The sequence below is a fragment of the Micromys minutus genome (assembly GCF_963924665.1).
Source record: "Micromys minutus genome assembly, chromosome: 9".
NCBI lineage: Eukaryota > Metazoa > Chordata > Mammalia > Rodentia > Muridae > Micromys > Micromys minutus.
The window spans coordinates 56,513,498-56,529,493 of record NC_137978.1 but is presented as its reverse complement, the minus strand read 5'-3'; the positions used below and the strand labels follow the sequence as shown (position 1 = coordinate 56,529,493).

General features: G+C 44.0%; 2 protein-coding genes across 2 annotated transcripts; both read left to right on the top strand.

Moving 5' to 3' along the window:
* Positions 1-593: 593 nt before the first annotated feature.
* LOC308424980 (diphosphoinositol polyphosphate phosphohydrolase 3-alpha-like) lies at positions 594-1,055 on the top strand (the record flags this gene model as incomplete). Its single annotated transcript, XM_080922151.1, has 1 exon — positions 594-1,055. One exon carries the CDS (start codon positions 594-596, stop codon positions 1,053-1,055), a length of 462 nt encoding a protein of 153 aa, XP_080778277.1.
* Positions 1,056-8,290: 7,235 nt separating this feature from the next.
* On the top strand, positions 8,291-8,752 carry LOC308423824 (diphosphoinositol polyphosphate phosphohydrolase 3-alpha-like; the record flags this gene model as incomplete). Its single annotated transcript, XM_080920597.1, has 1 exon — positions 8,291-8,752. The coding sequence occupies one exon, from the start codon at positions 8,291-8,293 to the stop codon at positions 8,750-8,752; it is 462 nt and encodes a 153-aa protein (XP_080776723.1).
* Positions 8,753-15,996: the final 7,244 nt, after the last annotated feature.

Sequence of the window (15,996 nt, the reverse complement as noted above, 5' to 3'; positions counted from 1 at the left end):
TTCATTGTTAGAATAATCTCTAATGACAAAGAAACACTTAAGGAAAATTTCAACGTCCTTAGTCTTCTGGGAAATGTGAATCAAAATGACCTGGAGATTTCAACTCACAAAATTAAGAATGGCTGAGATCCAAAACTCCAATAACTGCACATGCTGGGGAGGATGTAAAGAAATAGGTGAAATTGGCAATTGGTGCCAACACTCTGGAAAACCATTTGGTTGTTCCTGGATGTTAGAAACAAACACATCAACCAAATGAGCCAGCTATTTCACTCCTGGGCATATACCCTGAATATTCCCCACCAAAGTCACTATTTTCATAGCCACCTGATTTGCAATAATCAGAAGCGGGAAACAACCCAGATAGTACTCAAACAAATGTAGTTTATTAACAAAATAAAATAATACAGGTAAGAATAAATAAAAACATGAGGAATTTTACAGGCAAATGATGGTACTAGAAAAGATTATCCTGACTCTGCTCTGCTCCCCTCCAGCATCTCCAGGCCCCATCCCTGCCAGCAGGAGCTCCTTGGCTGCTCCCTAGGCAGCTGTAAGCGACCTCAGAGGCTGTGTCTTTGGCGAAGCAGAGGATGAAGTGGAAGCCGAACCAGACGCGGACCTACGACCCCGAGGGCTACAGGAAACGCGCAGCGTGCCTGTGCCTCCGCAGCGAGCGCGAAGAGGAGGTGCTGCTGGTGAGCAGCAGCCGCTACCCCGACCGCTGGATCGTGCCCGGAGGGGGCGTGGAGCCCGAGGAGGAGCCCGACTGCGCGGCGGTGCGCGAGGTGTACGAGGAGGCGGGAGTCAAGGGCAAGTTGGGCCGCTTGCTGGGCGTCTTCGAGCAGAACCAGGACCGCAAGCACCGGACCTACGTGTTCGTGCTCACCGTCACCGAGCTGCTGGAGGATTGGGAAGACTCGGTCAGCATCCGCAGAAAGCGCCAGTGGTTCAAGATTGAAGATGCCATCAAGGTCCTGCAGTGCCACAGGCCCGCGCATGCCCAGTACCTGGAGAAACTGAAGCTGGGCGGCTCCCCTACTAATGGGAACTAGGCGGCCAGGTCCCCGCCAGAGAGCGAGCCCTAGTGGACAGAGACAAGCTCAAGGTCACACTCAAGTCATCCTTGATGTGAACCCAGTATTCAGAGGTATTGTCAAGTTCACCTGAGCACCTCTGAGGTTCCCAAGGAGACCACTCATCTGGTTTTCCTCCTACATCTTGGAACACTCCTCTGTCTATCTTGCCAAAAAGTGTTTCTGCTCTGGTTGTTGTACTCTTGTGTGTGAACAGACTTAATTCAGCACCTACAGCCTTCGTTGCGCTTTTCGGATGTGTCTGCCTTCTTCATTAGACCTTTGAGAGCAACGACTGTTTTTCCTTACTCTGCATATTCTGCATCCAACACACTACTTGAAATACGGTTGGCATCACTGGAGATCTTTGATGCTATTAGTATTTTGTAGTCTCTTTGTGGATAAACATTTCCCTTCCAATCTGGTGCCAGTAGAATATCCGCTGCCTTTGGATTTACTGATTCAATATTCTGTATTTGGTGGTGGGCATGAAGAGAAACGGCTATGTTGGCAGTTTTCCAAGCTAATTGGGCCATTTATTTGCCTAAGTGTCTTTTGCCTCGCTCCCTGTTTCATTTGGCTGCGGTTCCCGTGCCTTCCCTAGTACCTTCAGCTGGTTCCCCAGTACCAAGCTCTCTGCATGTTTGTGCAGAGGCGTGAGAGTGCTACATCGGTGTCCCTTGGAAAGACTTCGAGGGGAAGAGACCTCTGTAAAGGAAAACACAAAATGAACCATTTAAATGAGGGAGCTCAGCTCAACTCTTGCCAGAAGGATAACTTTATACCAAGGACAGGGACATATTGCAGATTTTTTCACAGGGTGGGTGTGATGTCAGCTTCTTGCACAGCTTCTCCAAAGGGTTCCAAAGAGGTTCTGATTCGGCTGCTTGTTGTGTTTCGCTCTTTCATTATAAACCACTGTATTGGGAAAGGCTCGCACTCCCATTTAGTGTTCACACTCTTCCTCATGGTACCAGTGAAATGTATTGTGTCCCCACATCTTACAGATTTTAAAATAAAACCACACATTATAATTTACTGGAGTGTCTGCTTGTGATTTGTACTGTGGATTTGCTTTCTAAAGGAACCTTTATCTTTAAGAAAACTGTACTGAAAATTTACACAGATGCTACTGTTTATTTGCTTCAGTATAATCAGGGTGGTATAAGTTTGTCCATAGATGAGGCAAGATCGACTCTGACATGATAATTGTTGAAGCTGTGTGATAGATGTCTGAGAATTCATTATTCTCTATGCTTTTGTATATGGTTGAAACTTTCCATAATAAAAATTGCAAAACTGTATTCCTTTAAAAAAACATATTATCCTGATTGAGGTAATACAAACCAAAAATGACATGCATGATATGTACTAATTGGTAAGTGGTTAGTAGCCAAATAATAAAAATTGCTTAGGTTTCAGAGCAGGCAGTCTTACTTAGAAAAAAAAAAAAAACCGCTTTTAAACAAAAACCACCAAGTACAAATCATATAACCAAAATTTCAAGAGGTCAAGGATGGAGCAGGTTACATGAGGTGTGGTATCCTGGTGGAGCTGAGGGACTTAGTTCTTCTGGACACTGGTAACAGATCGCCATGTCCAGGCAGGGGAAAGCTGTACCTCCAGGCTCCCAGAGGCTGAGGTTCTCTTCCTCTCCTTTATTGGGGAGGCACTGAAGTCTGATATTGTTACCTTCTGTAACCAGTTAGCATCATAATTTCCCATAGGTTCCAATAAAACTGGTTTTGAATGAGAACGTGGATTTTTTACTGAATTCTCTAAATTCATAATTTTTTATTGTTCCTTCCTGGCCCATTATATTGGGTCATCTCATATCTGCCCCGTTCTTCTCCTAGACTTTGCAGAATACAAAAACACCTAATTGTTATTTCCTTGCAGAGATTTACACTTGTATGCTTCAAAGGGCACAATCTGAATTGCATATATGTTCTTTTTGAGTCAAGATCCAGTGTTTAAGAATGCTTGCTACTCATTGAGGTGCAGTGTTTGATTTCCAGTAAGGAATGGATTCAGAACTTATGGTACACATACACAATGGAGTACTACTGAGCTATTAAAAACAAGGAGTTCATGAAATTCCTAGACAAGTGGGTGGAAATTGAAGCTATCATCCTGATCGATGTAACCCAGCCACAAAAGAACAGTCAGGGTATGTACTCACTTATCAGTTGATACTACCCCCCTAAAAAGTCTCACAATACCCAAGAAACCACAGAACTTGTGAAGCTCTAAAAGAAAAAAAGGCCATAATATGGAACGCTCAGTCCTTCAAAGAAGGAAGAACAAAACTGGGGCCAGGAAAATACAAGGTTAAGTAGAGGAGCAGGGATTGTAGAAAAGATCTACAGAGACTTCCTCCCTTGGAGAATCACCCCATATGCAGACACAAAACTCAAGCAATATTGCTGATCCCAAGCAGTATTGACTGGTAGGAACCAGATATGGATGTCTCCTCAGAGGCTCCCCAAGTGCCATATAGACACAGATGAGAATGCTTGCAGATAAACATCAGACTCCACACAGGGACCCCAGTGAAAGTGCCAGAGAAAGGGCTGAAAGAGCTGAAAGATTTGCACCCTCATGGAAAGAGCAACATCATCAATCAGCCAAGGCACTGAGGTGGAGAGGGTGATTGGGAGAGGGAGCACCTTCCTGGAAGAAACAAGTTGAGGGGAGGAAGGAGGGAAGTGGTGGGGAAGGGTATAACATTTGAAATGTAAATACAGGGAGTATCCAATAAATATGAAAAACATAGAAAAGATAAAGAAATAAAAAGAAAGACTGGGAATGTGAGATAGACATGCCAGTGAATCCTTCTGCTTACATCACTTTCCCTTTTATGGTTATGTGGTCAGACCCAGTGTCAGAAATCAAGGAAATGTGAATCCAAACCAAGTGAATTTTTGGAAATGCTCTACAGGAGAAAAGAGTAAGAACTCCTGGCTCTGTCCCTTCAATCTCATGTTCTATGAAGAGCTGCAGCCGATGGAGGAAATGTAGGAATCAGTGTGAGGGGACTTGGTCTGACTGAGTGCAAGTGACTTCCCAACATCCATGTTGGCCCACTAAGCTACTGCTGTAGTTTCTTGCCATAGGCTGAATCGTTCCCATGCTGATACCCACAGGCTTTAGACTACAATGAGTTGAGTTGTTCAGGCAGAAAATAGAAGGTCATGTCCTGAGGTTGATGCCAATATATAGTCAAATTGAGGTTGAGACAAGTGTCCTATGCTTGTACACAAGAGTATTCTTGAACTGAGAGATCTACCTACCTCTGCTTTGAAACTAATGTGAATAAAGGCATCAATCACAAAAATTTGGCTTCAAGAAACTTTTGTGAACCCGGATTTCGCCTAAGAATCTTCCTGTGTATGGATCTGATCCAATTTACCTACACCATTCAAATCTGAAAATAAACAAGTGGGTAGAAACTCAGCTTTTTCATCAGAGGTTGGTATGGGCTGGGAGGGTGTGGCTACAAAGGGAAAGGTCATCTGGAAGGTATACAAAGGGTCATAGCAGACAGCAGAACTATCTGTTTCTCGTAGCTTGGAATCACAGCCTTTTCAGGCCTCGTTATGGTGATCTGTTAGCAGTGTCCAAGATCAAGAGAGTCCCTCGGCTCCATAAGAATACCTCATCTCATGCAACCTAGTCTAGCCCTGTCCTTCCTTAAATTGTTCTTATAATGTATTACTTGGTGGGTTCTTCTTGTATGTGATGAGTTCTGTCTCCATAAGATTGTCTGGGCTGTATCCTAGATATTCTGTATTTTTGCCTTATATCCACTCTTCAGTTAGTACAGGCCATGCATGTTGTTTTGGATCTGAGTTACCTCACTCAGGATAGTATTTTCTAGTTCTATCCATTTGCCTCCAAAATTCATGATGTCCTCATTTTCTAATAGCTGAATATCTTCCGTTGTGTAAAGGAACTTCATCTTCTGTATGTATTCTACTGTATCTGGGTTGTTTCCATCTCTGGCTATTACAAATTCGCCTGTTATGAACATAGTGGAGCGTGTGCTTGTGTCATGGTGGGCAATCTTCTGGGTAAAGGCCCAGGTGTAGAATAGCTGTCTCATCAGGTCGGAGGGTTTTCAATTTGCTGAGGATCCACCAGATTGTATAACAGAGCGGCTGCACCAGTTTGTAATCCCACCAGCGAAGAAAGACTGCCCCTCTTTTTCCACATCCTCACCAACATGTGCAGTCACTTGAGTTTCTGATCTTAGCCATTCTGTTTGTTGTAAGGTAGAATCTCGAGTTCATCGTGGTTAGCATTTCCCTGATGACTAATGACTTTAAATGTTTTAAGTGCTTTTCAGCCGTTCGAGATTCTTCTAAGGTTGAGTTAGGGGAAGGATTGAAGAAGATGAAGGGGAGGGCAATGCCATAGTTACAAAACCAGTCTCGGTGAGCCTGGAAACCCAGGAGATCCCAGAGACTGAGCCCCCAAACCAGGCAATATACACAGACTGCTCCAAAGCCCCCAACACACATGTAGCCGAGGAATGCCTAGTGTGACTTTAGTGGGAGAAGATGCTCCTAATCCTGGAGGGTCTTGAAGCCCTAGAGTAGGTGAGATGGAGGGGTGTTGGAGTGGAAGGGAAGCACCCTTTGGAGGCAAAGCAGAGGGGGGATTGGATGAGGAACTGTGAGAGGGGGGCAATGGCTGGAATGTAATTAAAAAACAAAAGAGATTGGCCTGAAACTCACAGAGATTGTCCTACCTCTGCCACCTGTGGGCCGTTTAACCTGAATGTCCAAGTGTGTTCTCAATTACCTCTAATTATTAGTTGGGCACTGTGATTCCTGTGGGATTTTTTTTTCTATTATTTAGATTTGTTTTTGTCTTTTGAGACAGTCTCACTGAGAATGTCAAGGTGACCTTGACTTCAAGGCAGTCTGAGCTGGAATGTCAGATGTGAGATTCTCAAGTGCTTTCACTACTGAATTTAAGCCTGGCATAATTTGATGTGCTTTTAATCTCAGCAACAGGGAGGCAGAGGGAGGCTGTGACTGTCAAAACAGCCAGGTATGATATGTGTCTTTAAAACAAAGCAAAGCAAGGGGCTGGAGAGATGGCTCACCGGTTTAGAGCACTAAGAGATCTTCCAAGGGACCGTGTTCTATTCCCAGTAACTACATGGTAGCTCAGAACCATCTGTAACGGTGCCTTATTCCCTCCTCATCTGTGTCTGAAGACAGGGACATGTACTCGTGCACATTAAATAAATAAATAGACTCATAACTTAGTAAATAAGGCAAAACAAGCAAACAAACACAAAAGACCAACAAACAAATGGTATTTGTATCTGTCACTGATTCCTAGTCTCTTATCTTCATAGAACTCAGGGTGTCCTCAGACGTGCAGGAAATAACCTGTGTGTGTGTGTGTGTGTGTGTGTGTGTATTTGAGTGTAAATGCATATTTACATATATAAAATATGTGTGTGTTTAATAGACTTTGTATCTCATTCATAGTTAGCTTTCTCCGCTCCTCCCATACCCACCCTTGAGAGCAACAGGAACCCGCAGGCTGGATGAGCTTTAAATCTGATGCCAGCCTACTTTATATAGCAGGCTTCAATTCAGCCATGGAAGATCCTGTCTAAAGAAGCTTAAAGTAAAAATAAAGTCAAAAGAAGGCATGTTCATCTGCTGATTGATATGTGGTCTAATCCTTTCAAGGAACCCAGGATAGGTGAGCTGGAGAGATGGCTCAGTAGTTAAGAGAGGCTCATAGATTGAGAGCACTGACTGGTCTTCCAGAGGTCCTGACTTCAAGTCCCAGCAACCACATGGTGGCTCACAGCCATCTGTAATGAGATCCGAGGCCCTCTTCTGGTGTGTCTGATGATCCTCCTTGCTCTGCCTGCCACAAGCTGAGATCAAACATGTGTGCCACCACCGCCTGAATTGTAGTAGTGTAATGCTTAGTGGCTATTTCTGTTTGCAAACATGACTATATCTGGAATGAGCCACAATCCAGAATTGGGAGACCCACCTTTGATCCAGATCTTGAGGCATAGAGGCTATTAATCTTAGGACACTAAGGCTAGGAGATCACTGAGCTCAGGGTCATTTGGGACAAAGCAAGTCTCAGATCCAGGTGTGGTGGTACACACCTTTAATCTGGGACACACCTCAGTCGGAGACCTATATAAGGACCTTACAAGAAGGAAGGCTGTCTCTCTTTGCCTGCTTGCCTTGTGGTACTGAGCATCTGCTACATCCTTGGGTTTCACAGCTGCTGACGAGCATTATCGGGGAGTTGGACTCCAGACTGTAAGTCACCAACAAATTCTTCACTATATAGAGACTGCCAATAAGTTCTGTGAGGCCAGAAAACCCTGAATAATACAAAACGCACCTCCAATTTCTGCTGCATGGCATTTTCCTCTAATCTCTAGGAAATCTTGAGTCAGTTTTACACATTGAAACTCTTATGCTAGGTACTGGGGGATTTGGACAAGCATGTTCACCTGACAGGTAGGGTGGCTCAGTTTCTGGAAGCTGTCTAGACTCTAGGTTCTTTGAGACTGGAGGAATTACTATGGGGTCACCCTCCTCTTTAGCCCTTCAATCCTCCCTTTACTTCATTGTTAGAATAATCTCTAATGACAAAGAAACACTTAAGGAAAATTTCAACGTCCTTAGTCTTCTGGGAAATGTGAATCAAAATGACCTGGAGATTTCAACTCACAAAATTAAGAATGGCTGAGATCCAAAACTCCAATAACTGCACATGCTGGGGAGGATGTAAAGAAATAGGTGAAATTGGCAATTGGTGCCAACACTCTGGAAAACCATTTGGTTGTTCCTGGATGTTAGAAACAAACACATCAACCAAATGAGCCAGCTATTTCACTCCTGGGCATATACCCTGAATATTCCCCACCAAAGTCACTATTTTCATAGCCACCTGATTTGCAATAATCAGAAGCGGGAAACAACCCAGATAGTACTCAAACAAATGTAGTTTATTAACAAAATAAAATAATACAGGTAAGAATAAATAAAAACATGAGGAATTTTACAGGCAAATGATGGTACTAGAAAAGATTATCCTGACTCTGCTCTGCTCCCCTCCAGCATCTCCAGGCCCCATCCCTGCCAGCAGGAGCTCCTTGGCTGCTCCCTAGGCAGCTGTAAGCGACCTCAGAGGCTGTGTCTTTGGCGAAGCAGAGGATGAAGTGGAAGCCGAACCAGACGCGGACCTACGACCCCGAGGGCTACAGGAAACGCGCAGCGTGCCTGTGCCTCCGCAGCGAGCGCGAAGAGGAGGTGCTGCTGGTGAGCAGCAGCCGCTACCCCGACCGCTGGATCGTGCCCGGAGGGGGCGTGGAGCCCGAGGAGGAGCCCGACTGCGCGGCGGTGCGCGAGGTGTACGAGGAGGCGGGAGTCAAGGGCAAGTTGGGCCGCTTGCTGGGCGTCTTCGAGCAGAACCAGGACCGCAAGCACCGGACCTACGTGTTCGTGCTCACCGTCACCGAGCTGCTGGAGGATTGGGAAGACTCGGTCAGCATCCGCAGAAAGCGCCAGTGGTTCAAGATTGAAGATGCCATCAAGGTCCTGCAGTGCCACAGGCCCGCGCATGCCCAGTACCTGGAGAAACTGAAGCTGGGCGGCTCCCCTACTAATGGGAACTAGGCGGCCAGGTCCCCGCCAGAGAGCGAGCCCTAGTGGACAGAGACAAGCTCAAGGTCACACTGAAGTCATCCTTGATGTGAACCCAGTATTCAGAGGTATTGTCAAGTTCACCTGAGCACCTCTGAGGTTCCCAAGGAGACCACTCATCTGGTTTTCCTCCTACATCTTGGAACACTCCTCTGTCTATCTTGCCAAAAAGTGTTTCTGCTCTGGTTGTTGTACTCTTGTGTGTGAACAGACTTAATTCAGCACCTACAGCCTTCGTTGCGCTTTTCGGATGTGTCTGCCTTCTTCATTAGACCTTTGAGAGCAACGACTGTTTTTCCTTACTCTGCATATTCTGCATCCAACACACTACTTGAAATACGGTTGGCATCACTGGAGATCTTTGATGCTATTAGTATTTTGTAGTCTCTTTGTGGATAAACATTTCCCTTCCAATCTGGTGCCAGTAGAATATCCGCTGCCTTTGGATTTACTGATTCAATATTCTGTATTTGGTGGTGGGCATGAAGAAAAACGGCTATATTGGCAGTTTTCCAAGCTAATTGGGCCATTTATTTGCCTAAGTGTCTTTTGCCTCGCTCCCTGTTTCATTTGGCTGCGGTTCCCGTGCCTTCCCTAGTACCTTCAGCTGGTTCCCCAGTACCAAGCTCTCTGCATGTTTGTGCAGAGGCGTGAGAGTGCTACATCCTTGTCCCATGGAAAGACTTCGAGGGGAAGAGACCTCTGTAAAGGAAAACACAAAATGAACCATTTAAATGAGGGAGCTCAGCTCAACTCTTGCCAGAAGGATAACTTTATACCAAGGACAGGGACATATTGCAGAGTTTTTCACAGGGTGGGTGTGATGTCAGCTTCTTGCACAGCTTCTCCAAAGGGTTCCAAAGAGGTTCTGATTCGGCTGTTTGTTTTGTTTCGCTCTTTCATTATAAACCACTGTATTGGGAAAGGCTCGCACTCCCATTTAGTGTTCACACTCTTCCTCATGGTACCAGTGAAATGTATTGTGTCCCCACATCTTACAGATTTTAAAATAAAACCACACATTATAATTTACTGGAGTGTCTGCTTGTGATTTGTACTGTGGATTTGCTTTCTAAAGGAACCTTTATCTTTAAGAAAACTGTACTGAAAATTTACACAGATGCTACTGTTTATTTGCTTCATTATAATCAGGGTGGTATAAGTTTGTCCATAGATGAGGCAAGATCGACTCTGACATGATAATTGTTGAAGCTGTGTGATAGATGACTGAGAATTCATTATTCTCTATGCTTTTGTATATGGTTGAAACTTTCCATAATAAAAATTGCAAAACTGTATTCCTTTAAAAAAACATATTATCCTGATTGAGGTAATACAAACCAAAAATGACATGCATGATATGTACTAATTGGTAAGTGGTTAGTAGCCAAATAATAAAAATTGCTTAGGTTTCAGAGCAGGCAGTTTTACTTAGAAAAAAAAAAAAAAAAAAAAACCTTTTAAACAAAAACCACCAAGTACAAATCATATAACCAAAATTTCAAGAGGTCAAGGATGGAGCAGGTTACATGAGGTGTGGTATCCTGGTGGAGCTGAGGGACTTAGTTCTTCTGGACACTGGTAACAGATCGCCATGTCCAGGCAGGGGAAAGCTGTACCTCCAGGCTCCCAGAGGCTGAGGTTCTCTTCCTCTCCTTTATTGGGGAGGCACTGAAGTCTGATATTGTTACCTTCTGTAACCAGTTAGCATCATAATTTCCCATAGGTTCCAATAAAACTGGTTTTGAATGAGAACGTGGATTTTTTACTGAATTCTCTAAATTCATAATTTTTTATTGTTCCTTCCTGGCCCATTATATTGGGTCATCTCATATCTGCCCCGTTCTTCTCCTAGACTTTGCAGAATACAAAAACACCTAATTGTTATTTCCTTGCAGAGATTTACACTTGTATGCTTCAAAGGGCACAATCTGAATTGCATATATGTTCTTTTTGAGTCAAGATCCAGTGTTTAAGAATGCTTGCTACTCATTGAGGTGCAGTGTTTGATTTCCAGTAAGGAATGGATTCAGAACTTATGGTACACATACACAATGGAGTACTACTGAGCTATTAAAAACAAGGAGTTCATGAAATTCCTAGACAAGTGGGTGGAAATTGAAGCTATCATCCTGATCGATGTAACCCAGCCACAAAAGAACAGTCAGGGTATGTACTCACTTATCAGTTGATACTACCCCCCTAAAAAGTCTCACAATACCCAAGAAACCACAGAACTTGTGAAGCTCTAAAAGAAAAAAAGGCCATAATATGGAACGCTCAGTCCTTCAAAGAAGGAAGAACAAAACTGGGGCCAGGAAAATACAAGGTTAAGTAGAGGAGCAGGGATTGTAGAAAAGATCTACAGAGACTTCCTCCCTTGGAGAATCACCCCATATGCAGACACAAAACTCAAGCAATATTGCTGATCCCAAGCAGTATTGACTGGTAGGAACCAGATATGGATGTCTCCTCAGAGGCTCCCCAAGTGCCATATAGACACAGATGAGAATGCTTGCAGATAAACATCAGACTCCACACAGGGACCCCAGTGAAAGTGCCAGAGAAAGGGCTGAAAGAGCTGAAAGATTTGCACCCTCATGGAAAGAGCAACATCATCAATCAGCCAAGGCACTGAGGTGGAGAGGGTGATTGGGAGAGGGAGCACCTTCCTGGAAGAAACAAGTTGAGGGGAAGAAGGAGGGAAGTGGTGGGGAAGGGTATAACATTTGAAATGTAAATACAGGGAGTATCCAATAAATATGAAAAACATAGAAAAGATAAAGAAATAAAAGAGAAAGACTGGGAATGTGAGATAGACATGCCAGTGAATCCTTCTGCTTACATCACTTTCCCTTTTATGGTTATGTGGTCAGACCCAGTGTCAGAAATCAAGGAAAAATGAATCTAAACCAAGTGAATTTTTGGAAATGCTCTACAGGAGAAAAGAGTAAGAACTCCTGGCTCTGTCCCTTCAATCTCATGTTCTATGAAGAGCTGCAGCCGATGGAGGAAATGTAGGAATCAGTGTGAGGGGACTTGGTCTGACTGAGTGCAAGTGACTTCCCAACATCCATGTTGGCCCACTAAGCTACTGCTGTAGTTTCTTGCCATAGGCTGAATCGTTCCCATGCTGATACCCACAGGCTTTAGACTACAATGAGTTGAGTTGTTCAGGCAGAAAATAGAAGGTCATGTCCTGAGGTTGATGCCAATATATAGTCAAATTGAGGTTGAGACAAGTGTCCTATGCTTGTACACAAGAGTATTCTTGAACTGAGAGATCTACCTACCTCTGCTTTGAAACTAATGTGAATAAAGGCATCAATCACAAAAATTTGGCTTCAAGAAACTTTTGTGAACCCGGATTTCGCCTAAGAATCTTCCTGTGTATGGATCTGATCCAATTTACCTACACCATTCAAATCTGAAAATAAACAAGTGGGTAGAAACTCAGCTTTTTCATCAGAGGTTGGTATGGGCTGGGAGGGTGTGGCTACAAAGGGAAAGGTCATCTGGAAGGTATACAAAGGGTCATAGCAGACAGCAGAACTATCTGTTTCTCGTAGCTTGGAATCACAGCCTTTTCAGGCCTCGTTATGGTGATCTGTTAGCAGTGTCCAAGATCAAGAGAGTCCCTCGGCTCCATAAGAATACCTCATCTCATGCAACCTAGTCTAGCCCTGTCCTTCCTTAAATTGTTCTTATAATGTATTACTTGGTGGGTTCTTCTTGTATGTGATGAGTTCTGTCTCCATAAGATTGTCTGGGCTGTATCCTAGATATTCTGTATTTTTGCCTTATATCCACTCTTCAGTTAGTACAGGCCATGCATGTTGTTTTGGATCTGAGTTACCTCACTCAGGATAGTATTTTCTAGTTCTATCCATTTGCCTCCAAAATTCATGATGTCCTCATTTTCTAATAGCTGAATATCTTCCGTTGTGTAAAGGAACTTCATCTTCTGTATGTATTCTACTGTATCTGGGTTGTTTCCATCTCTGGCTATTACAAATTCGCCTGTTATGAACATAGTGGAGCGTGTGCTTGTGTCATGGTGGGCAATCTTCTGGGTAAAGGCCCAGGTGTAGAATAGCTGTCTCATCAGGTCGGAGGGTTTTCAATTTGCTGAGGATCCACCAGATTGTATAACAGAGCGGCTGCACCAGTTTGTAATCCCACCAGCGAAGAAAGACTGCCCCTCTTTTTCCACATCCTCACCAACATGTGCAGTCACTTGAGTTTCTGATCTTAGCCATTCTGTTTGTTGTAAGGTAGAATCTCGAGTTCATCGTGGTTAGCATTTCCCTGATGACTAATGACTTTAAATGTTTTAAGTGCTTTTCAGCCGTTCGAGATTCTTCTAAGGTTGAGTTAGGGGAAGGATTGAAGAAGATGAAGGGGAGGGCAATGCCATAGTTACAAAACCAGTCTCGGTGAGCCTGGAAACCCAGGAGATCCCAGAGACTGAGCCCCCAAACCAGGCAATATACACAGACTGCTCCAAAGCCCCCAACACACATGTAGCCGAGGAATGCCTAGTGTGACTTTAGTGGGAGAAGATGCTCCTAATCCTGGAGGGTCTTGAAGCCCTAGAGTAGGTGAGATGGAGGGGTGTTGGAGTGGAAGGGAAGCACCCTTTGGAGGCAAAGCAGAGGGGGGATTGGATGAGGAACTGTGAGAGGGGGCAATGGCTGGAATGTAATTAAAAAACAAAAGAGATTGGCCTGAAACTCACAGAGATTGTCCTACCTCTGCCACCTGTGGGCCGTTTAACCTGAATGTCCAAGTGTGTTCTCAATTACCTCTAATTATTAGTTGGGCACTGTGATTCCTGTGGGATTTTTTTTTCTATTATTTAGATTTGTTTTTGTCTTTTGAGACAGTCTCACTGAGAATGTCAAGGTGACCTTGACTTCAAGGCAGTCTGAGCTGGAATGTCAGATGTGAGATTCTCAAGTGCTTTCACTACTGAATTTAAGCCTGGCATAATTTGATGTGCTTTTAATCTCAGCAACAGGGAGGCAGAGGGAGGCTGTGACTGTCAAAACAGCCAGGTATGATATGTGTCTTTAAAACAAAGCAAAGCAAGGGGCTGGAGAGATGGCTCACCGGTTTAGAGCACTAAGAGATCTTCCAAGGGACCGTGTTCTATTCCCAGTAACTACATGGTAGCTCAGAACCATCTGTAACGGTGCCTTATTCCCTCCTCATCTGTGTCTGAAGACAGGGACATGTACTCGTGCACATTAAATAAATAAATAGACTCATAACTTAGTAAATAAGGCAAAACAAGCAAACAAACACAAAAGACCAACAAACAAATGGTATTTGTATCTGTCACTGATTCCTAGTCTCTTATCTTCATAGAACTCAGGGTGTCCTCAGACGTGCAGGAAATAACCTGTGTGTGTGTGTGTGTGTGTGTGTGTGTGTGTATTTGAGTGTAAATGCATATTTACATATGTAAAATATGTGTGTGTTTAATAGACTTTGTATCTCATTCATAGTTAGCTTTCTCCGCTCCTCCCATACCCACCCTTGAGAGCAACAGGAACCCGCAGGCTGGATGAGCTTTAAATCTGATGCCAGCCTACTTTATATAGCAGGCTTCAATTCAGCCATGGAAGATCCTGTCTAAAGAAGCTTAAAGTAAAAATAAAGTCAAAAGAAGGCATGTTCATCTGCTGATTGATATGTGGTCTAATCCTTTCAAGGAACCCAGGATAGGTGAGCTGGAGAGATGGCTCAGTAGTTAAGAGAGGCTCATAGATTGAGAGCACTGACTGGTCTTCCAGAGGTCCTGACTTCAAGTCCCAGCAACCACATGGTGGCTCACAGCCATCTGTAATGAGATCCGAGGCCCTCTTCTGGTGTGTCTGATGATCCTCCTTGCTCTGCCTGCCACAAGCTGAGATCAAACATGTGTGCCACCACCGCCTGAATTGTAGTAGTGTAATGCTTAGTGGCTATTTCTGTTTGCAAACATGACTATATCTGGAATGAGCCACAATCCAGAATTGGGAGACCCACCTTTGATCCAGATCTTGAGGCATAGAGGCTATTAATCTTAGGACACTAAGGCTAGGAGATCACTGAGCTCAGGGTCATTTGGGACAAAGCAAGTCTCAGATCCAGGTGTGGTGGTACACACCTTTAATCTGGGACACACCTCAGTCGGAGACCTATATAAGGACCTTACAAGAAGGAAGGCTGTCTCTCTTTGCCTGCTTGCCTTGTGGTACTGAGCATCTGCTACATCCTTGGGTTTCACAGCTGCTGACGAGCATTATCGGGGAGTTGGACTCCAGACTGTAAGTCACCAACAAATTCTTCACTATATAGAGACTGCCAATAAGTTCTGTGAGGCCAGAAAACCCTGAATAATGCAAAACGCACCTCCAATTTCTGCTGCATGGCATTTTCCTCTAATCTCTAGGAAATCTTGAGTCAGTTTTACACATTGAAACTCTTATGCTAGGTACTGGGGGATTTGGACAAGCATGTTCACCTGACAGGTAGGGTGGCTCAGTTTCTGGAAGCTGTCTAGACTCTAGGTTCTTTGAGACTGGAGGAATTACTATGGGGTCACCCTCCTCTTTAGCCCTTCAATCCTCCCTTTACTTCATTGTTAGAATAATCTCTAATGACAAAGAAACACTTAAGGAAAATTTCAACGTCCTTAGTCTTCTGGGAAATGTGAATCAAAATGACCTGGAGATTTCAACTCACAAAATTAAGAATGGCTGAGATCCAAAACTCCAATAACTGCACATGCTGGGGAGGATGTAAAGAAATAGGTGAAATTGGCAATTGGTGCCAACACTCTGGAAAACCATTTGGTTGTTCCTGGATGTTAGAAACAAACACATCAACCAAATGAGCCAGCTATTTCACTCCTGGGCATATACCCTGAATATTCCCCACCAAAGTCACTATTTTCATAGCCACCTGATTTGCAATAATCAGAAGCGGGAAACAACCCAGATAGTACTCAAACAAATGTAGTTTATTAACAAAATAAAATAATACAGGTAAGAATAAATAAAAACATGAGGAATTTTACAGGCAAATGATGGTACTAGAAAAGATTATCCTGACTCTGCTCTGCTCCCCTCCAGCATCTCCAGGCCCCATCCCTGCCAGCAGGAGCTCCTTGGCTGCTCCCTAGGCAGCTGTAAGCGACCTCAGAGGCTGTGTCTTTGGCGAAGCAGAGG